This window comes from Dipodomys ordii, unplaced genomic scaffold (assembly GCF_000151885.1).
Source record: "Dipodomys ordii isolate 6190 unplaced genomic scaffold, Dord_2.0 Scaffold62, whole genome shotgun sequence".
NCBI classification, from domain to species: domain Eukaryota; kingdom Metazoa; phylum Chordata; class Mammalia; order Rodentia; family Heteromyidae; genus Dipodomys; species Dipodomys ordii.
This window is the reverse complement of record NW_012267278.1, coordinates 1,198,698-1,222,203: the sequence shown is the minus strand read 5'-3', so window position 1 is coordinate 1,222,203 and position 23,506 is coordinate 1,198,698. Positions and strand designations below refer to the sequence as shown.

The 23,506-nt window shown below is 37.7% G+C and overlaps 2 protein-coding genes across 2 annotated transcripts in view; one reads left to right on the top strand and one right to left on the bottom strand.

Moving 5' to 3' along the window:
• The window catches only part of Ak9 (adenylate kinase 9), an 87,508-nt gene extending 73,618 nt beyond the window's left edge, over positions 1–13,890 (bottom strand). The window contains exons 1-8 of the mRNA XM_013022366.1: positions 13,774–13,890; positions 12,284–12,347; positions 10,391–10,443; positions 10,192–10,288; positions 5,971–6,083; positions 2,869–3,054; positions 1,135–1,263; positions 651–729 (exon numbers count right to left, since the gene is read on the bottom strand). Of these exons, the coding sequence (XP_012877820.1) occupies positions 651–729; positions 1,135–1,263; positions 2,869–3,054; positions 5,971–6,083; positions 10,192–10,288; positions 10,391–10,443; positions 12,284–12,347; positions 13,774–13,890 (838 nt within the window). The remainder of the gene's footprint in view (positions 1–650; positions 730–1,134; positions 1,264–2,868; positions 3,055–5,970; positions 6,084–10,191; positions 10,289–10,390; positions 10,444–12,283; positions 12,348–13,773) is intronic.
• A 2,950-nt stretch (positions 13,891–16,840) lies between these two features.
• Fig4 (FIG4 phosphoinositide 5-phosphatase) overlaps positions 16,841–23,506 on the top strand; it is a 104,741-nt gene continuing 98,075 nt past the window's right edge. Inside the window, exon 1 of the mRNA XM_013022435.1 lies at positions 16,841–17,088. Within this exon, the coding sequence (XP_012877889.1) occupies positions 17,023–17,088 (66 nt within the window). The 5' untranslated portion in view covers positions 16,841–17,022. The remainder of the gene's footprint in view (positions 17,089–23,506) is intronic.

Here is a 23,506-nt window from a genome sequence, read left to right as displayed (position 1 = left end):
AACTGAAGGGGGAAAATGAAAGAAAAAAGAATTAACTGCATACAGTACACTAAGATAAAAACAACAGCAGAAAACAAAAGAACCAAATTATTTTTATTTCAAGCAAGTAAACTTGCAATAAAATAGTATTGTGTTCTGGTTTTGATTTGCATTTTTCTAATGACTGATGATCTTATGCATTTATTGGTTGCATTTGCTTTTGCTTTTCTTTGAGGCATTTTATGTCATAATGTATTTGGCGGGGGGGTGCTTGAACTCAGGCCTGGGGTGTTTTGTTTAAGGCTAGTGCTCTACCACTTGAACTACAGCTCCACTTCTGCTGTTTTAGTAGTATTGGAGGTAAAATCTCATGGACTTGCCTTGTCAGGCTGACTTTGAACCTCAATCCTCAGATCTCAGCCTCCTGAGTAGCTAGGATTATACTCATGAGCCACCAGCACCTGGCTTCATAATGTAATTCTAAATTGCAATGTAATTTTGATATACATGTGAACACAAACAAATATCAAATTGAATGTTAATGTGTTAAGACAAAAATTTCAAAATGTATAGTACCAAACTGTAAATATATTTTTGTGTATTAATGTAAATGTAATGCTGTCAAAAGTTCTAAATTCTCCAATCATGAGATATTCTCATTGAGCTTGTACTCACTGTGAAGAGCTCCTCTGGTGTTCTATTTCCATCTAGCTCAACAAGATACTGAGGATTGTGTTCAGCCATTGTTTCCTACAGGTAACAACATAATTTTAATCTGAAATCACTGGGAAAATTGAATACACAAATCAGAATCTTACTGCACTGAGACGAGATACTTAAAGTTAACTTGTTGGCAAGATAGTCTCTTAACATACATTTTCTACCCCAAACCATTACCTGAGGTCCCCTAGTAACGTTTTTAAATTGCAGTTAATTTGTCACTTTTCCCCAACTGAGTTACCTTCTAAGAATAAAATCATATGGCTGTGGAAAAGAGCCTTTGGGATGGAAACCTTTTTGTAAAGTTTTCAACCAAGTTTAAGAGAAGAATCCAACCAACAGTCAACAGAGATGAAGACGTGAAAATGATTTCTCTATAGATAAACTACAAACAGCTCCATTCCACTTTTTAAAAGAAAGCTATCTTGTTCTTACTTCTAATGTATGAAGAACTGTTTCCTTATAAAGTCTGATAACTTCTTTGGCATTTTCCAAGTAATCCTCGGGCCTTTGAATTAGATGGTGGAGAATTTCAGCTACCACCTGCATTTCAGCAAGAAATGTCTAAGTGGGGGGAAAAAGAGACGTTATCTTTAGTTCAATGATTATCCACTTTATAGGTCACATTCCTCCCTCCTATGTCTAAAAGACATTTTATGGTAAGATGCAAAAGGAAGAAGCTCAGACAGTGAATATTTAAGATAGATTGAGCTATGAGTTTTTATTAGACAAAACAAAGTTTTAAGTTGATATGGATACTTATTATTTGCTTTCCAACAAATTAGGAAAGGTGGAGAAAAAATATTAGATCTTATTTTTTTTTGAAAGACAAAGTTGTTGGAGTTTCTTTGAATACCTGAACTTAGAGTTCACACTTTCATTCCTTATTCAGTAAATGTTATTGAGTCCCTACCTTCTCCCCAGTACTGTTCTAGGAGCCTGGGATCAAACATGAACACAAAGCTCATAGAGCTTACATTGCCGTTAGGAAGACAGCATCAACAACTAGACAAATATATGATATGCGTATTAGGTGGTGGCTAAGTATGAGGAAGAACAATAAAGGTGAGAGTAATGGGAGAAGATTCTATTTTTATACCAGGAGATCATAAAAGGGTTTTCTGAATGAGTGACATTTGAATTGAAACTGGAAAGAAGGAAAGAAACAGAAGGAAGGGAAAAACAGTCCAAGGATATGAGAACAGTATGCGTTAAGTGGATATGTGAAGGCTAGCTAGGAAGCTGGTGTGGCTGAGTCTCTAGCTTTGTACACCGTGTAAGGATAATTAATGAGAGATATCTACACTCTATCTATCTATCTATCTATCTATCTATCAATCAATCAATCTATCAATCAATCAATCTATCATCTATCTGTTTATCTGCTGGTCCTGGGTCTGGAACTCAGCCTTGGTTCTCTCCCTGATCATTTTTGCTCAAGGTTAGTACTCTACCATTTGAGCCCCAGCTCTTCTTTTAGCTTTTTTGGTGATTAATTGGAGATAAGAGTCTCAGACTTTCTGGACCTCAGTCCTCAGATTTCAGCCTCCTGCGTAGCTAGGATTACAGGCACGAGACAGCAGTGCCTGGCTTATGTTAACAATTTTAAATGAAAGAATATATTAAACATTTATTTAACCCATAGTGAGGAAGCAAGCAGTATGACAAAACAAACTATTAATACTTACTGAAATAAAATGACAAAGTTAAATCCTATAGAAATAGCCTTGGGCTGGGTGATGGTGGCTCATATCTGCGGTCTTAGTTACTAAGGAGGCTGGAGTTCTGAGGATCACAGTTCAGAGCCAACTAGGACAAGAAAGTCCATGAGACTCTTATCTCTAATTAACCACCTAAAAACTGGAAGTGGAGCTATGGCTCAAAGTGCTAGTCTTGAGCAAAAAAGCTCATGGACAGAGTTCAGGTCCTGAATTCAAGCTTCATGACTGATAAAAACAACAACAGTAACAACACACACACACACACACACACACACACACACACACACAAACAAACATGGCCTTGATTGCTGTTTCATGTCCTCTATGGAAACAAAAGAGTGACCTTGGATTTCTTCTGCTAGTACCTGCTCTTATTCATATTGCCATTTAAATTAGTTACAGTGGATTTGAAAAGTGTAGTATTTGGTTTGACCTATTGGGATAATACCTCTTCTTCTTCTTGCTCTTCTTCTTCTTCTTCCTCTTCAGCTTTTCCTTCTTTTGGGGTCTCTTTCTTCTTTTTCCTATGGCTTTCAATGATTTCAGGGTCCCACTGCTCTCTAGTATATATATGTCCTGTAATATTGTGTTGTCTTTGCCCAGTAGTTCTTTGGCATAAATCATAGTCAGGGCACTAAGGAACAACATTATTACATTATTTACATTTTGAATATACTTTTATTTCCCATTTACATATTATGCAATAGATAAACCAAAATTTTCTTTAAACTTGAGCATGTGCAATGTCGTGACAGGCAATTTGATCAGATTTTATAAAATACTAAAGAAGGAATAATATACAACTTTTGTGCCATGCCAACATTTTTGTCTGAAATTTATATGAGAAAATGGACATTGTAAGTTGAAGAAAGAATTCATTCTGTTCGAAGAATGGGAGAAGGAGTAGAAAAAGAGAACAGGAAATCAGTTTAGCCAATAACCTTTCCATGAGGATTCTAACATGTATAAAGCTAGGAATGAAGGAAAATGGGGAATATCCATATTTCCAACAAAATATTAATCTTGTCTATTTGCAAATTTTTATTCTTTATAGATTTCTTGGCAAAGTACTTCATAAAATGTCTGTCAGGAATAGGACCTGAAAAGTCATCTATCTAAAAATATAACCTTTAACTTTTAGAAATAAGAAATTGAGTCCCTATAGTAAGGAAAGACAAAACTAAAGTCTACAAATTTCTTGTCTTGAAGTGCACTCTTACATCCAATTTCATTCAATTTACAACTAATCCTTTAAAAATAAGAAATCTAATGTTGTGACTAAAGCCAGTTAGGAGACCACAATATCATATAGAGGCCTTCTGATCTATGCCTGTACTCTCTGGGCACTGTATTAATTAATAAAAATGCTTTGGGGCATAAATGCTGTTTTGTAGTATTAAATACACTGGATGATACTTTATGGCAGTTAGGGTACAAATGTATATTACTCATCAGGAGAGCTTGTTAGAAATTTCTGCTCTCTTTGTAGTTTATTAAGATTGGATACCTTAGCTATTTAAAAAGCATCCTGCACTAAGCACTTATAGCTCACACTTGTAATCCTAGTTACACAGGAGGCAGAGATCTGAGGATCAAGATTAAAAGCCAGCCCAGGCAGGAAAGCCCATTTATCTCTGCATTTAAATACTAGATGTTAGAGTGGAGCTGTGGCTCAAGTGGTAGAGTGCTAGCCTTAAAAATCTAAGAGACAGCACCTAGGTCCTGAGTTTATGTCCTAGGATTGACACGGGCATACACACGTGCATGCACATGCGCGGGCACATACAACACACACACACACACACACACACACACACACACAAAAGCATTCTGAGTGTGGTGGCACATATCTATAATCTCAGAATTGAAGAAGCTGAGACATAGCATCCTAAATTTAAGGTCAGCTTGGCTACATAGTGAGATCCAGTCTCAAAAACAGAAATAAACCCTTCTCAAACCCCAAAACAGAAAACTAAACAAACATTCTTAGTGATTCTGATGACAATCAATTTTGTGAAATGAGCAATGGAGGAACTTTCCTTGTTCATTTTGTGATTCTTCATACCATCTCAATGTGGATAGGAGATATGATTTCTTAAAAATACAAATATGCCAGAAATTTTGTATATAATTTCAGGGGACTTATGGATGCTCAAGTTTTCAAAGAGCCCACACTAAGAAATTCTGCTCTGGAAATTCCAGGCTTTTCTCACAAATAAAGCCAAACCATTAGAGAAATGTGTATTTCACTGGGCTGTGTCTTACCCAACTTCTCTGATTGCATTGGAACGCTGCAAGCACAGTGAAACAGCACAGCATTCTCACTAGCCCATTTCTGACATGAATGTTTGAAGGACTTTCATTCATTACATCAAGCAGTCTCATATTCCTCTCATTTCTAATGGGAGTTTAGTTTTTCTAGAGGTATGGCTTGCCTTTGCACTGAAAATGTTTTGATAAAACCAGTCATATTATAACACAGTTTGGATTCAAATTTAATAAGTATTTAGGGATTTTAGTCTAAGATTTTTTATTTATTTAATCTATATTTTCCTCGACTTCGACTTTATATTTGGTCTCAAGTTAATTGAGATAATCTTCTCTTTCAATTAGGAACACATTCTTTTATGTGTGAAATCCTCAAGTTTGCTCAGGATTTGGATTGGTTCCTGGTTATGGGCAGTGTGGTTGGAGCTACAGATTCTCACCTACTCAGCACTACAAGGTCTCTTCTTTCTCATAGCTGACTGTCACATTCTAATGGTCATCAGCATCTGAGCTGAGAAATGTCTGATATATTATGAGCTTTCATAAACCCTCTGAGAGAACAAGGTAGGGTCTGAATGTTAAAACTATTCATTCTTTTTCACACAACTCGACATTTCCTTACTGAATTCCTAGCACAAACTCAGCAACTATTCTCATCTTTGTAGAGGAAACAGAGGTTTCTAAATGTGATCAGATTCTAATAGATAATAAAAGACCCAGCCTCAGCTCCATACAGCTTTCTTTAACATTTCTGTCCCAGAATAATTTTTCTTTCGATTTATTTAACTGGTAAATGTATTAGTCACTAGTTACCCTGCAGGCTGGTAGTTGATAATGAGTTAAGTCATAGTTTCTACGTTTAAGTAACAAAGTTTAGGAAGAAAATGGACAATATTAGTGATGTGAGTGATAAGAGAGAAGAATGTAACATGAATGATCTTCAGAGAAGCAGCATTTAGCTCTTCTGTGGTTAGGTGGGATGGGGAAGAAGAGAGAGAAGTGGGCAGGAGGTTTCCATGGAAAGTTCTGATGAGAGGATGTCTGAACTAAATTTCAAACAATAGCTACGGTGAAGCTTGGTGAAACAAGTAAGGAAGTATTTCATGTGGATAGAACTGCAGGTGTAAAAGTGTAGAAATATGAAAAAAATATAACAGTCTCCATGGTTGATGCATAAATTACTGCCTCCATTACTATTTTAAAAAATTGAAATTATTCCTTGATTTTAAGTACTATAAAAAAGAAAGGTTTTATATGCTAGAAAAATAACTAATATCCTTACCTTAATATTGATTATTATATCAGGTTTCATTTTTAAATTTTTAACTAATTCCATTTGCTGCAAAGTAGATATAGAATCCTGCGCCAGTGTTGGGATTTCTGTGATAACGTAGCCTGTAGAATAAATTATAGTTTCTGTAATTTATAACACTATTGGTATCTGAGAACATAGATTTATTTTATTATTACTTTATGAACTATTATCTAGTTAGTAATGAACATTGATAAAGACCGTGAAACTGTGTTAGAAATTTTAAATTAACAGTTGCCACATGAAGGAAAACTATGAACAATGTTTTGCTGATAATAAATTTCATTGGGGTGAGAAAAGACATCTTTAGAAATTCCATATTCAATTTATTTTAGACAGATGAGGTCCTCAGGAAGAGAAGTTAATGTAATTCTTTTAACCCATATGATGAATGATAGGCATATTATAAAAGTTCCACTTCATATAATTTCATGATAGAATACATGTAATATTTATGTCAGTTAACAAGAGTAATAAAACGCCCATGTACTAACCATATGATTTTTGCCTCAGCACATTTAATGGCTTGCATTCCGACCTAGAAGCCAAAATCTCCTACGCAAATTCATCCTTATATTAATTTTCTCAATATATTCCTTTAATTTTGATACCTTTTATTTTTTGGTTGTTGATCATGTTGTTATCACTGTATTTATTTTTATTTCTTTTCTCTTTTTCCCTTTGGTTTATCACTGTTCTAATACCCTGAATCTTGTATACATTTTTATCTTATTTGGGGAATAACAAAAAAATGGTGAAACAAGGACACAGGATGACCCAATACAACAATAATACTCACAAGACACTATGTTGGAAATGAACTGTACAACTTTGGCAGGGAGGTGGGGGGAGGAGAAGGGATAGTGGGAGAAAGACATAGGAGTGGGAAACAATATTCAACAAGAAATGTACTCATTACCTTACTTATGTAACTATAACTCCTCTGTACAGTACTTTTACAACAAAGTAATAATGATTATTATTATTTTGATACTTTCTTACTGTGGGAATTAAAGACCTTTAATGTATTTTTCTGCTATTTTTATAGAACATTTATTTTCTTGGAAAGACAATTGACAAACTATGTTATTACCATGGCTTGGCTGTTTGAGAAGGTGTTCATTAAAAAAAAATAAATGAAGTAGGCCTGTCACTTTATTTTTTATTTTTTGCCAGTCCTGTGGCTTGAACTCACAGCCTGGGCACTGTCCCTGAGCTTATTTTGCTCAAGGCGAGTACTCTAACATTTAAACCACAGTACCACTTCTGGCTTTTTCTGTTCATGTGGTACTGAGGAATTGAACCCAGGACTTCATGTATGCAAGAAAAGCACTCTACCACTAAGCCACATTCCCAGCTTGAGCCTGTCACTTTAAAGACAACAGCTGATAGTACAATTTAAGTGAAAATTTGAATTTTGGAAACTTGTATCCAGTCATAAGCAATCTTCAATAAGTACTTCTCCAATTCCAGAAATGTGTGAGGATGGAAACATAGATAAGGAATTCATTACTGTTCCATGTCATTTTTTGAGACCATTATCAAAACCTTTTGAGACCATTATCTCCTGTGAAGATAAAGGAATGGCGGGGGGCCTGGTACAAGTCCTTACTGGGAGACTGTGCACACTAGCCTAGGCAGAGTAGTACTTTGTAGGTCATGGTCCAGCCTATCATCACCCCAACCACTAGAAAACTGAAAAACTGTCCAGATTCCTACTCAGTAGTTATCAACTGGTCCAGATCACGCTCTTACTTTGACTCTATTTCTTGGCACAGTAAGAAGGAAGAGGCATTCGTTATTTCTCTAAAACTGTAAGTAAAGGGTTATTGCTTTCAGATCAAGGTGATAAGTATGTTAGGTAGCTTTGTGCCCAGCCAGACCTGGTACCTATCAGACTTCAGGCCAATCTGACATGAGTATACTGGTGACTATTGACTTGTAAGAACCATTCACAATAAGATACATCTGGGTGTCGGAGGGACCTAGCCCAAGGCTGTCCATCATTCACTGAGGAAAATGAGTGTTTCCAGAATTCTGTAGGAAAAACAGAACAGGGAGTCTGCATGCCCAGGCACTCATTCTGTCTTCTCTTCTTAGGTGAACATATGGTTTCCAGAAATTGATTTTTTTTAAAGGCCAAAATAGCACAATGGATTGTAAGTGAAAAGGCTGTGTAGATCCTTCTTAATGACAGTCTCAAAGAATAAATGGGCTTTGGTACAGAAAAAAAAAAAGATTGACTGGTAACACTGTACAGTGCGCCTAGAAACATATATCTCTCTTTAAGGATTTCAGTTTCATTCAGCCTCACTTCACCTCTGACTCAGTACCCCAGTTTAAAATACCTTTAACTCGGCCTGGGAAAGTGGCTCAGTGGTAGAGTGCTTGCCTTGCATGCATGAGGCCCTAGGTTCCATTCCTCTGCATCACATAAAGCAGAAAAAGCCAGAAGTGGTGCTGTGGCTCTAGTGGTAGAGCACTAGCCTTGAGCTGAAGAGCTGAGGGACAGCACCCAGGCCCAGAGTTCAGGCTCCATGACTGGCAAAAAAAACCAAACCCTTTATTTAACTTCAGTCACATCAACCAGCCTATTTGCTAAGACCAAAAATTTTGATCTTGCTAAGACCAAATATCAAATCTATCATGGGAATTTGAGCACAGGTTTTCAAACTGTGTTTAGCAAGGTGATAGTGTTAAAAAACAACAACAACAACCCCAAAACTCCTTTGGAAATGCTATGGGATGGGTAGGAGAGACTAGGAAGAAAGGAATCCAAACCCTGTCTCCACTTCAACCTTTAACGAACCAGTTGTGCATCCTACAGAATGGGCACATTGAAAATGTGACCCTCAGACTTAAGATATCATTTCTACCATTTTGCAGTGCCAGCTCACAGGGAAGATACCAGTGTACAGTGAATACTAAGGGCATAGGAATATATATGCCATTAGTCAAACTCAGAATGTATAAACTACACACAGTTAACCAGTTTCTTCAACAAAGAATAACATTTAAAGAGAGAGACAAAGAAAACTAGAAGTGACTGTGGAGAAAAAGAGGGTCTCACACGGATCTGCTGAAAAGTTTAAACAGCAGAGAGCTCAGACAGCAAAGGGCATGGTAAACATATACAAATTGGTGTGCTCACTTTCATAAAACAAATACTAAAAAGGATGAGTAGACCCCGTAGAGCAATAGTGTCTATTTTACGCAATGGATTATCCAGAAAAAAAACCCCAAAACTTCAGAATTAAATGGCTCTACCAATTAAATGAACTTCACAAACATCTGCAGAGTATCCATCCAAAAACTCGTGGAACTTTCTTCAAAATAGATCGTATTTTAGGACATAAAGCAATTCTCAAATAGTACAAGAAAACTGAAATAACTTCTGCTATAGATCAGACTGAAAGAGAATAAAATTAAAGAGAGAATAAAAAGAGAATAAAATCGACAGCAAGACAGACTACAGAAATGTTCAAGCACATGGAGACTAAATAATATATTTTTGACTGACCAATGGGCCATAGAAGTAATAAAAGGAAAGATTACAAAATTCCACAAATCAGGTGGATGATTTTCTCCCAAGGTCCATATTTATACTTCTTCCTTTCTTTTAAAAATGTCTTAAGAGTCATTTTCTTTGAGTCAGACTTCAGTGATCTTTGTATGGCAAAATTATATATCCACAGCTCTTTCTTAGCATCTATTTGAGTAGAGGAAGACTTTTCGAGTCCAAAGTAGAAAGTGGACTGAATGAGAGGGCTGAAGTCTGTCAATATCTGAGGTAGAGGCAAGTTGGTGGCATTGTAATCTTACAATTGAGAATTAATGCAGAGAAACCAAATCATCAACAAGACTCAGTGTTAACTGAAGGCAGAAGCAGGCAACAGAGGCTGCAAGCAATGCAAGATGGATGCCAAACATTTTTAAGGCTTTCATCAGATAACACAATGCTAAGTAAGATTGGATCACATAAATTTAAGTTTCCCTTTTGAGCACAAGTGGACTCTGGATTATAAAGCAAATCAACAAACAAATCATCTAAACTCAACTGACAATGCAACTGATATTTTAGTTGGAAGGCACAAGGAAGAGGCATCTCAGTAGTTATCTCTGATATGATAATGATGTGATAATGATCTCTGTAGTAGATATCTCTGATGTGATAATGAACATACCACATACCAAAATGAGAGACTTCTGTGGAGTTGAGCTTCTCTATCATTAGCTTTATGACAATTTCATCTGGAATGCTGTAGCCGCTGACTAGCATCGATTGCAACTAAGAATAAGCACAGACATTGTACATTACTGCGTGGTAGATCTGGGAGAGAGAGCTTTTGTTTCCTAATTGTGGTAATTTTAAAAATTTAGATTTGCTCACCATAATTCCTGATTCCGTTTCACCAGCAATGTGTTCTTCTAATACTGGTAAAGCTAAAGCATGAATTAAAAACATGAACATAAACTGAATTGGAATTGGAAAATAAGGAACATGTCCCGAGTCTTATAATTAAGAGCAAAGATGAACATTTGTATATTACTTCTTTTTTTGTGTATTAGTGTTATTTAAGCCTAAACAAAGTAGGTGCTGCATAGAAAACTTGTTTCTGTCATTCCACTAGCTGAAGACTCTTGGTAGAGTTACCACCCTAAACATCTCTGTTGCTTGAAAATATGTGCTCTGCATAATATAGGATAAATTGAAGTATATATGACAGTGATTTGTAAATTGCAAAATAGCCTGTGAAGTATATACTTGTATTAGTAGTGCAGATCCTTTTATAACCAGTTATACTAACAGTACAAAAAATACACATTAAATAACAATAAAATGATCACAACTGTAATCCTAGCTACTCAGGAGGCTGAGCTCTGAGAACTAAGGTTTGAAGCCAGCTTGAGCAGAAAAGTACTGTGAGAGTCTTATCTCCAACTAACCTCTCAAAAAAAAAAATGGGGGCTGGGAATGTGGCTTAGTGCTTGCCTATCATGCATGGAACCCTGGGTTTGATTCCTCAGTATCACATACACAGAAAAAGCCAGAAGTGGCGCTATGGCTCAAATGATAGAGTGTTCTCCTTGAGCAAAAGAAGCTCAGGGACAGTGCCCAGGCTCTGAGTTCAAGCCCCAAAACTGATATTAAAAAGAGGAAATGGCACTGTGGCTCAAAGTGATACAGCTCTATCCTTGAGCAAAAGGGCTCAGGGACAGCTCCCAGGTCCAGAATTCACTCTACCACCAAGCCACATTCCCAGCCCTTGTATTAGTTATTTCTACTTTTATGATTTTTTCATTCTTTATTTTCTATTAGGAAATAACCTTACTGATTTAAAGTAGTGAATATTATGTGTATGCACACATATACATATGTACATATGCATGCATGTATGTACAACATGTTGCCTTATATATGTTGCATAGAAAGAAATTTACAAATAAAAGGTACCATGTATTACTGAAGATAATTAAATTTTGGAAAATCTTCCCAAGAAAAGCAATGAAAGTCCCTCTCATCTTTGGTAAGACTCAACACACACACACACACACACACACACACACACCACACACACACACACACACACCATAGTTCTAAATTACAAAATCAGAGAATTGGAGCCAGTAATTATGGAATCAGGGATGTTAAATAAACATTCCTAAATTCTATGAACAAAAGTAGGACTAAAATATGAGCAAAACAGCTGGATGCTGGTGGCTTACATTTGTAATCCTAGCTATTTAGGAGGCTGAGATCTGAGGATTGTGATTTGAAGCCAGCTGGTGCAGAAAAGTCCCCAGGAGACTCAACTCCAATTAACCACTCAAAAACTGGAAGTGGTGCTGTGACTCAAGTGGTAGAGAATTAACCTTGAGCACAAAGAGGCTCAGAAACAGCACCCAGGTTCTGAGTTCAAGCCCTGCAAACTCCCCTCCCCCCCACTCCCTCTCCTCCCGCCAAAAAAAAAAAAAAAGACGAGCAAAACCTGATTGCACTGATGCTTTTAAAAGGTTAATTAACTATCTTGCCCATGTAATTGTAACCCCTCAGCACAGTATTTTCACAATTAAAAAACAAGAAAGAAACAAAAAAAAGGTTAATTAATATTCATAGGGTTGATAGAGAGCTCTGATAAAACAAATATGACACAGTGTTAATTCAGTGCTCTAGGTGGTGAGAACTTGGGTAGATGGTTATTCACTGCACAATCATTTCCATTTTATGCAGATTTGAAGGTTTTCATAATAAAAGTTTGAGAGGAAAAGATGAAATACTTACCTTCAACACGAATACATTTCCATGCCTGGGCCAAGTGTTGAGCTAAGGTTGTCTTGCCAACTCCCTTAAAAAGAGAAATGTCAATTAAAATCGAGTAGAACAGTAATTTTTTAGGGAAGTACATATCCCATCTGATGATGGTTATTATATATGACCGTTTTCCCATAAAAGTGAAAGTAAACCCTATATAGTTAGCACTTTATTTTCTCCAATTCTTGCTTACACCTCCTGATGTGAGCTGAATAAAAAAAATTAAAATTGATAAAATCAGGAGTGTTATACCCCAAATCATGAAACTATACCATTATGATATTTCATTCCTTTGATTGCCAATTATTTTTGATTGCCAAAATTTTAAGTCTGATTGTGATTGAAAAATATATTGATATTTATCATTTTCTTTTTTTCTAAAAAGAAAATGAGTGTTTTGAAAGACATATATTTAATAATTTTCAAGAGCAAATAAACCTTTCTTAACAATACCTTTGTTTCACATCATACTTAAAAAATAAATGTCATTTTTATGAAGTAACATTTGCATCTAGTTACTTTCAAAGTTGGCTTTTTAAATAGTATTATGAGAAAGGTGCTGGTGGCTCACACCTGTAATCCTAGCTACACAGTAGGCTGAAATCTGGAGGATTGTAGTTCAAAGCCAACATTGGTAGAAACTGTTCTCTGGACTCATCTCCAAAATAACCAGCTTTTTAAAAGGCATGGCAAAAGTGTGGCTCAAGAGATAGAGCACTAAGCAAGTAAGCAAACTGAGCAAGCACAAGACCCTAAGTTCAAACCCTTGTTTCTGCCAACAACAACAAAAACAAAACAGTATGTTGTGTTTAGAATCACAGTGAAAATCGTTGGAAATATTCCTTGCTATCAGTCTCAGGCTTCTTATAAAATTAAGGATGGGATGCAACTCTTGATCCTTACTCTTCTGGAGAAGGTTTTGAAATAACCAACTCAGTCCTGTAATGGTAATGATTAACTAGGTTAGTGGTTGAAAATGGCTTTTACCTAGGGGTCTTTATTAGAACTGTCTAGAAAAGTAATCATTCTGTTAACTGTTGATTTTTCCCTGTTTTTAGAAAAATAATATACTTGGTCCTCTAGTGTACAGTAAGTTAAGACTGAGGGTTCCCCACAGTGTCTTCAGATATTAATAGAAACAACTCATCTTAATAGTGTCATGTCTTCGAAAATCCAGATTCACAGCGAATTTCTAAGAAAGTCTTAGATGAAATTTGTCTGATGTCACTTTAGATTTCAAACTGTTGGTATCCTTGTGCAATGTTCTGATATGTTAAAATTTCCATTTAAAAACTAGTATAAATACAATCCAATTTCCCTTTTAACTGGAGTTTTAAGAAAGTTATAAATTTAAACAAATATTATATTAAATTTCAAATGAAGATCTATTGGATATTCAACAAATTAACATACTTTCATTAAAAATAAAATTACAATAAATAAGAGAAAAGATAACTTACTGGTTTCCCAAATATAATAAAGCAAACAGGTTTGGAAAGTAAAAAATCCCTTTCAGTTTCATCTTCATCAAATATATCTGCAAAAGGCAGTTCTTCTGTATTCTCTTGAGAAGTCATGATACGCAATACTACAATAAGAAAAAAATCAAATTATTTAAATGCCTAATTTGGTTGGAGCAGACAGGCTAGGGAGAGCTGTATTACTTCATAAGCAATTTCATATCATGAAATACATGGGTTTTGTCAGTAGCTGCAAATAAGTTAAATTCACCTATTAAAATAATAATAGGCCCTTAGTCTGAGAGAGAAAATCTAACCTATGTCTTGCATCAAAAAGAGCTCAAAAGACTATGCTTCCAAAGGACTAAGAAGAAAATATGTACAAATATGCACATTTAATATGTGTCCTGTATGGAAGATCAAATTAAAGTTAAGTCTGTTATATGTACATATGTGTATATAAATTTTACCAGAAATAGAAAAAATGCTGGCTAAATCTATTGGAGTCATATTTGCCCTGTTTTTGTTGTTGTTTTTCTTTTTGTGCGTTTGTGTGCTGGTCCTGGGGCTTGAACTCAGGACCTGGACACTGTCCCTGAGCTTTTTTTTTTTTTTTTTTGGTCTGGTCGTGGGCCTGAACTCTGGGCCTGGGCACTATCCCTCAGCTCTTCAGCTCAAGGCTAGTGCTCTACCACTTGAGCCATAGCGCCACTTCCGTTTTTTTTCTTTTTTGCTTATGTGGTGCTGAGAAATCGAACCCAGGGCCTCATGCATAAGCCTTCCCTGAGCTTTTTTGTTTGATGCTAGCCATAGGTTCACTTTTTTGGGTAGTAATATGGAGACAAGGATCTCATGAGTTTTCTTGCCTGAGCCGGCCGGGAGCCTCAGATCTCAGACTCCTGAGCACTAGGATTACAGATGATGAGCCACTGGCACCTGGCATATTTTCACATTTTAGGTAATGCTGGTTAAATATATGTAGAAAAATCCAAAAGTAGTTTTTACACATATTCACTTTGTAATACTTACACTTATAAGAATATATTCAGAAATATTTTCGGAAATGTTTTGCTATTCCGAGCTATTAAGTAGGTTTGTAAGCCCATAAGCCACAATTTTAAACATTTATCTATAAAAACTAAGTTTTCAATTCATGGTATTTGCTAGAGTGAATCAGTAACAAAGTAGGTCTTTTATAAAAGAATCAATACTATATATTTATTTTAGAAAGTTTGTAATCTCTCAATTCCGAATCTTCAACATATCAGCTAATAACATTTTATTATGTGCTAATTAAAAAATTTTGTTTTGAGCCTCATAAGCCTGGCTACTCAAGAACGTGAGATCTTGGTTCGAAGCCAGCTCACACAGGAAAGTGTGTGAGATTCATAACTCCAACATACTACACAGAAAAAGCTGGAAGTGGCTTTGTGGCTTAAATGGTGGCGCGCTAGCTTGGGGGAAAAATGCTCAGGAACAGCATCGAAGCCAAGTTCAAGTCCCAGGACGGGCAAACCAAAAAGTATTATTATTATTATTATTGTTAAATGTTTATTACTTTTTGCTGTTGAGACCTCTCTAGTGGCGGATTCTGAGGTTTACAGGCATTGCTGGGAAACCCAATACTTTCCCTTAGTTAGGTTAGCCGCCACTCCAGGACATCTCACATTAGTCTTTGAAAGTGGATTTACGTAATAAGCACTCAAACCTCAGTACCTCAACAAAAAGTGGGGTGGTGGAGTGGGGAGGGGCAGGGAGTTTCATGAAAAGATCTTGCAAGAAAAATGATCTTGCAAGAAAAGTAACTGGCAAGGGGCGTGGGGGGGGTCCCTGCAGAAAGTGAGATTCTGTGCAAAGGCCGGTCAAGTAACAAGTCCCTCCGGGCGGCGGGCAACACCCCCCTGGCACCGGGTAACGCGTTCTTTCACTCACCTGTCCCCAGCGGACCCCTCAGCGGCCACCAGCACAGGCTCTGGGATCTGTTGGGCGGTTGCTGTGGAAACCCGCCGGCTGAGCGCAGGTTCCCCGAGGGCGGGGCCTCAGCAGGCGGGGCTGCCTTTCATTGTGCATTTTTATTCGAAATAATTTGCTGTTGTATCTAACTGTGTATGCATAGGCATTATAGACTCTTTGCATAAGTGTGGAAAGTGATGATGCGTTGTCCATTTATGTCCCTGTACATTAAATGGCTCCCACTACCCTCCTCTCCCTTTGCACTACAGTCCTATTTTAAAATTTAAAGATGGTTAGTCTTACGCACAAAACGTGGAAAACTCCAACTTATCCATACTGAGATAATTAAGAAAAATGTCTTGGATCATATAGTCATTATACACTAAGACTCTCCTAAGAATAAAGTATGCAACGAAAGGAGGATGGGAGAAACCACAGTACTCAGTGAAGGACAGCCAGATTGCAAGTTTCTAGGGGGGAATATATATATATATATATATATATATATATATAATATATATATACACACATACGTTCATATATGTATACATTCAACTTCTGCCATATATTACATATTATATGTAATATATAATAATATATGCCAGAAGTTGAATGTATATAAGTTGAATGTATGTATATATAATATGTAATATGTATTATATATGGCAGAAGTTGAATGCAAGGGAAGAAATATATACATATATTATATACATAGATACATACATATAAACATAGATATTCATTCAACTTCTGCCAGAAGTTGAATATATGGCAGAAGTCGAATGCAAGGGAAGACAAAGAGCTGCCTGGGACAGGTGTATTCTGCACCAGGGGAAACTGCTTCAAGAGGAGCAACCCAATCCTAAATATTCCCCCCTTTTTTCCGTCGGGACGAGCGGAACTAGAAAACGAATTCTCAGGTTTTTCTCCACCTGCATTTTTTTCTCGCCCTCAACAAATATGGCGCCGCCGGCTTCCTTCCTCAGCAGTACGCAGGTCTTGAGAGCCTCTCTACACTAAGCTCTCAGTGGTATGCCCTCCAGTTCCGCCCCTTCGTTCCTGGGCGGGGCTTGTCGGAGGGCGGGGCGAGGAATCCGGAAACGCCTGAGCGCCTGCGGGTGGCCTGGGCAGCTTAAGTGAGGGGAGCGAGTTTCTCAGTTGGAGCTGGTGTGCGGGGTTTGAGGGTTCTGAAGAATCTGAGGTGTCTTCTCGCTGTCTCTTGGGGGCGGGGCGACAGCTGCCACCGCCTGGGCCGCGGCCTAGCGCCCTCTTGTGGGGCCCCCTGTGGCCCCCGCCATGCCCACGGCCGCGGCCCCCATCATCAGCTCGGTGCAGAAGCTGGTTCTGTACGAGACCCGAGCTGTGAGTACCGGCGGGGGCGGCGCGCGGCGGGAGGGGTTTGCGGCCGCTCGTGTGGGGTTCCAGGGCCGAGGCCGCACCCCCGCGTGGGTGGGGGTCCCAGGGCCGAGGCCGCACCCCACCTCCTCTCCCTCTTTCCAGGCTTCCCCCGGGGGAGGGGCCTCGGCTCGCGGTGTTTTCGCACCTAGGGTCAAGCTGCGTTTGCAAGCTCACGCTTGCACTTCTAGGTCCTGTGGGCACACCTGTGAACAGGTGCTCACGAGCTTCGCGGTGAGTTAGCTGTCGGATCTCTCCCTCTCTCCCTCTTCCTCTCCCTCCCCCTCCCTCTTCCTCTCCCTCCCCCACCCCCTCTCTGTCTCTCTGTGTCCCTCCCCCTTCCCCCCCTCTGCTTTCAAAAGTCTGAAAGTTTCTTGAGTTCACTAGTTATTCTACAGACAGAGGCATGAAATAAACCCCCAGACCTTTTCTGTTTTCCTAGTCCATCGTTGTGATTCTTGCGAATTACTTATTGTACACTTATTGCTGATTTCTTTGGTTTTCTCTCTCTTATTTCCTTTAAGGAAAAAGAAAAAGCGTATCTTTGTTTTGCTAGTTTGGGTAACATTTTTTTTTTCTTTTCACTTGACTTTTTCAACATGGCATTTAATTTTAAAAATTAGTTTTTACAAGCATTACTTCATATGGCCATGTAAATAGCAAAGTAGCAGGCTTTCTAATTTTTTTTTAATGATTAAGTTCCCCAATTTAGGTAATGGTGTTTATGGAAAACTTCATACGTTGTCATTTCTCTGTTGAGAAAACAAAGTTTATAGCTTTTCTAAGTTGTGTGGGAGAATGTCTTATAAGGAATATTCATTCAGTGAAATTTAGGTTGTCCTCTCTGGAGGACTAACAAGAAATCACTTAGCTTGAGTTTCTCAGTTATAATGCAGAGTGTAGAATTGTTAGTTCTGAGATAATTAGATCCAGACCAGGGGATGAAATTATTTAACACACTGAACCATTTTTACATTGGAACAAAACTTTGTATTTTTGTAAAATGTGCTGGTTAATGTCTAGTTAGAAACAGAAGAAGAATGTTCAGAAAACTGAATAGTCCTGAAGCTGTATTTGTAGTATAATCATTTTCCGCCCAGAAATCATCAGTGGTCTCCCTAATTTAACATCAATTCAGTAAACATTTATTGAGGATCATAAACCTTACTGTGTCTTATTCTTGGTTAAAATTGGTCCTGGCATCACAGCTCTGATATATTAACTTTCAAACAGTTGGTGATCAATAAATGCTGGCTAAGAGGGTTTAACGAAGAGTTCTGTATTCTAGAACTCAAACATTACCCCTTTTCATGCACTTAAGTAATGGAAACCAACTCTGGCCAACTTAAAGATGAAAGGACTCAAGGACCCATTGTGTACAATTACTGGAGGATGGAAATTCAGCAGCCTCTGGGAAAGTAGAAACAAGATGTAGGCTTGAGGACCTCCCCAGTGCTGCCCCAAACAGCATACACACTTGGAGAATCAGCTTGACAGTCTCTCAGCCTCTGGTGGACAAGTTACAAAGGCAATCAGTTACTTGGCTGTGCTAACAACCCCTTTCCTTACAGGGAATGCTGTATGTAGTTGGGCAGCCATCTGCTGCATTGAAACTCTGAACCTAGTTTCTTATTAGTTAAGTAGGGATTTCTTTTTCTTTTCTTTTCTTTCTTTTATTTTTTTTGTTGGTCATGGGGGCTGGACTCTGGGCCTGGGCACTGTCCCTCAGCACTTCAGCTCAAGGCTAATGCCCTACCACTTGAGCCACAGCACCACTTCTGGCTTTTTCTGCTTATGTGGTGCTGAAGAATCGAACCCAGGGCCTCATGCTTGTGAGGCAAGCACTCTACCACTGAGCCACCTTCCCAGCCCTTTTCTTTCCTTTTCTTAAAAAAAAAAATTGTGACTTAAAAATATATATGTAGAAAAAAAGTTTTGAGTCATAAGCTCAAAGTTTTAGGGATATCACACAAAAAGGCAAACAATTATATTAACAATTATAACACAATATATGTTATTAATGGAAAAATAATTTGCATTAGGTTGTGATGATGAGCATAGTAACTAGTATAGGATTTTTATTGTTTGTTTTATTGAAGTTTGAATTCAGAGCCTGTGCTTGCATAGGCAGGGGCTCTGCCACTTGAGCCACATCACAACCCTTTTTACTTTTGTTAGTATTATTTTTTTAATAGGGTCTCACTTTTTGCCTAGACTGAAATCTTGCTGTTTACTCTCTCTGCAAAGTGACATGAGCCCACTGTACTTAGTTTTTATTGGTTGAACATAGGTCTTTCCAGCTTTTTCCTTGGGTTGTCTGGAGATTGCCTGATAGTCTCTGACTGCAATTCTCTTAGTCTTTGTCTACTAAGTAACGAGGATTATAGGCATTAGCCTCTGTGCCTGGTTGTCATTTCTTTTTCCTTCATCTGTATATGTCATTTCCTTTATTTGCTTCCTATGGTCAATTACATTTATTCTTTTTCAAATGTTAAGACTTGAATTTTGGGAATATACCCTACATAGCCATGCCTTATAATTGTTTACTAGAATATGTGCTGATACTTTGTCCAGATTTTTGACTTTAGGTTTAGTATATTTTCAATTTTAGGAAATTTCCATTCATATGCATGGATCAGACTGAGGGCCATCTGCTATAAGAGTTCTAAGAAGTAAGGAAACTAGATATGACCCTATTATCATTTTCTTTAACGTCTTTGTGCTATTTTTCCATAAGACTAACTCTTTATAAACTTAGTTGAGAAATATTCCATTTATTTCCTGAAAGTGATTATATAAGATTGACATTTTTTTCAGTGTTTGTTGGAATTCACTAGTGAAACATTTGGATTTGAAGTTTTACGATAATAAATCTATTTCTAGAACAGATGCAGGGCTACATAGATTTTCAGTGGATCTTGAATTAGTTTACATAGATTATGTTTTGTCAAGCCCATTTCTTCTCAGTTGTTGAACTTGCTGCCATCCAATTGTTCTTAATATTCTCTCTTTTTTAAAAATATATTTGTAGGATTTCCCTCTTCCATTCCTGTTTTTGTAATGATAGAGCCATAGAGTTTTCAGCATACTAGGCTTATGTTCTTATGAGTTACATCCTTAGCTCTTTGGTATTTTGTGTTCTTTTTTTTAAAAAAAAATATTTTTGTAAAGATGCTGTCCAGAGGGGTTATAGTTACATGAGCAAGGTAATGAATACATTTCTTATTGAGCATTGTTACCTCCTCCTTTGTTTTTCCCCTACCATCCCTTTCTTCCCCACCTCCCCAATGCCTCTCCGACCTTGCAGAGTTGTAAAGTTCATTTTCAACTAGTGTCTTGTACATCTCATTGTTACAATGAGTCATCCTGTATCCTTATTTCAGCATTTTGTTATTTCCCTTCCCCTCCCCAAATTAGAAAAATGTATATAGAAGATGAAGGACACTGGAATCAAATACAGTGACAACAGGGGTTATACCGTGGGGGAAGAACATACAAAGAGACAAAAAAAATGACATAGTACATTATATGTACATTAAAAAGAACAACAAGAAAGATAAAATCTTTTGTGTCCCTATCTTTGGGTTCATTTCTCTTAGCATCAGGTTGTATGGTCATAAGTATATAGCTTTTGTCCTCTTCTGCTTGTCCTAGACATGTATTAGTTATTGCAGATAAGGGAAACCATGGGACCTATGTTTCTTCGAGTCTGGTGGTATTTTGTGTTCTTTCTTATTTATTTATTGATCCTTTTAATAATTTGAAAAAAACTAACTTTGGCTTAATATTCACCACTATTTGTTTCCTAGTTAATCAGTTTTTCTTCTCTTAGGCTTATTATTTTTTTCTTATGCATTTTGGATCAATCAGTGTTGTCATTCATTTGGGATGCTGTAATCACTGTGCCGTGAACTGGGCAGTAAGCACATATCTCAAAATTTTAGCGTCTGGGGAGTTGAGAATGGAGGCTCTCACAGGTTAGTGTCTGGTGAATGCCCTCACGTGGCTAACGGTTGGATTGACTCCCTCAGCCCCTTTTAATAATCGCTACCAAGTCCATTCAGCAGGGATTATACCTCCTTACAACTTAATACTGTTGCCTCAGGCTATGAATGGGGGAAGGCATTGCTAATATTTAGATCATAGCATATGGTTTATCTTTCTCTGGTTTCACAAGCAGATCCTTGACTTTTTTTCTAGTATGAAGCATTTAGAAACTGTAAATGTAAATTAGCCAAAAGCTGCATGACAGATGGGGAAGTATTAGTAACCAGAGCCACAGATAAAGTAGTATATCCTTAGATGTATTTTTTTTTAACCCACAAAAGGGGAAGGTATCTTCGCATTGCAGTAAGTAGCCATTTTATATGCCAAACAGACAAGGGCTGCCTAAAAGTGTGCTTTGTAAGGGAAAAAGTTAAGATAATCTTTACTCTTAGAGCTCCAGAAGTGTGTGTGTGTGTGTGTGTGTGTGTGTGTATGTGTGTATTTACTGCCATATTCCAAAATGATTTATGGAATTTACCCACCTGGAAGACCATGCAAAGTAGAGTACAATAAAAAGAGCCCCACCATGAGGAATATACCTTACTTAGTTTTGGTTTGTGTTATGAGGAAAGAGAAAACCATACAGCATGTGGTTGGCTAAGGGAGTGGAGCAGGGAACCAAAGGATATGGAGTGGAAGCGAGTTGCATAGTGATGATTATTGCAGGTTTAGACGGTGTGGGCACTATTCTACAACACATTTGAAGCTATCCTATGACTACAGTACTGAATCTCTACCAGGTGGACTTGGATATCCCTTTAGGCTAAGATGTACTTCCTGGCCCTGGATTGTGTCTTCCATTGTTGGGATTGCTTGACTGAAGTAGGTGACAGGCCTGCAGTACTGTTAGACTGAGAAATAACTTCAGGATGTTCTTTAAAAATAATGCATTTAGTCTAAAAGTTCAAGTGAAGTTTAACATTAATTGAAGCTGTCATACAATCTAAACTTTCTTCCCTTTCAAGAAGTCTGATTATCTTCCCTCAGATTTCTAGTGAATGAGTGATTAATTAGCCTGTCATTATAAAAGGAAATAATTATGTTAGTAGATACTGAATTTCCATTAAGTGGAATTTCTATTGTATTTCTTTTGGATTCTTAGTATATATTTTAAAAACACACTCATTTTTATTCTAAGACACTGCTGTTAAAGCCTCATACTGAAATTTTAAGCTTTTCTTAAAAGAAAAATTTTAGCCTATTCCTTTTGGCAGTTAACTTTAAGAAGAGTGTGCTTGCGCTGGGCACTGGTGGTTCACGCCTGTAATCCTAGCTACTCAGGAGGCTGAGATCTGAGGATTGCGGTTCAAAGCCAGCCCGGGCAGGAGAGACCGTGAGACTCCTATCTCCAATAAAACCACCAGAAAACCGGAAGTGGCGCTGTAGCTCAAGTGGTAGAGCTTGAGCTGAAGAGCTGAGGGACAGCGCCCAGGCCCAGAGTTCAAGCCCCACGACCGACCAAAAAAAAAAAAAAAAGAGTGTGCTTGGGTTATTTTCTGTTTCAATGTCTTGTTATATGGTTTTTCTTTTAGTATTCTAATTCATCTTAACTCCTGCCAAAGTATCTATAAGTATTTATAACATCTTAACTCCCTCAAAATATCTATAAACTGTCTCCATCAGTGTTATTTCTTTTTTTTTTTTTTTTGGTTGGTCGTGAGGCTTGAACTCTGGGCTTGGGTGCTGTCCCTGTGCTCGTCAGCTCAAGGCGAGCGCTCTTGAGCTACAGCACCACTTCCGGTTTTCTAGTGGTTTATTGGAGGTAAGAGTCTCACAGACTTTCCTGCCTGGCCTGGCTTTGAACTGCAATCCTCAGATCTCAGCCTCCTGAGTGGCTAGGATTATAGGCGTGAGCCACCGGTGTCCTGCTCAGTGTTGGTTCTTAAGCATCTGTTTACATGAAATACGTGGTGACACTGATGAATGCCTGGCTTATGGGGATCTCTCATGTTCCCGTAGCTGCTGTATTTCTTTCCTTGTTGTCTTGACATTTTATTTCTCTTCATTACTATGGGCCTACCACTGCTTTAGACTGCTAGTATTTCATACGACTTTCCTTCTTCCTAAATCCACAGTCCTGACTATGAATTTATTAGAAACCTAGCCTTAAATTCCCTCAGATATGTAAAGCTTTTTTTAAAACTCACTCACAAACCATAGGAATTGTTCAGCTCTCATCTGGAAGCAGCGGATCAGGTCTGGGCTGGCTGTTTCCCAGGCTGCAGCACAGTTGCCATCCTGGACCCTCTTCACCATCATCATGTTTCCTCTTTCTCACTATTTTCCTTTTATCCTGGACCATATCCATTTCTGTTTCTTGATTTATTCCATTGTTTTG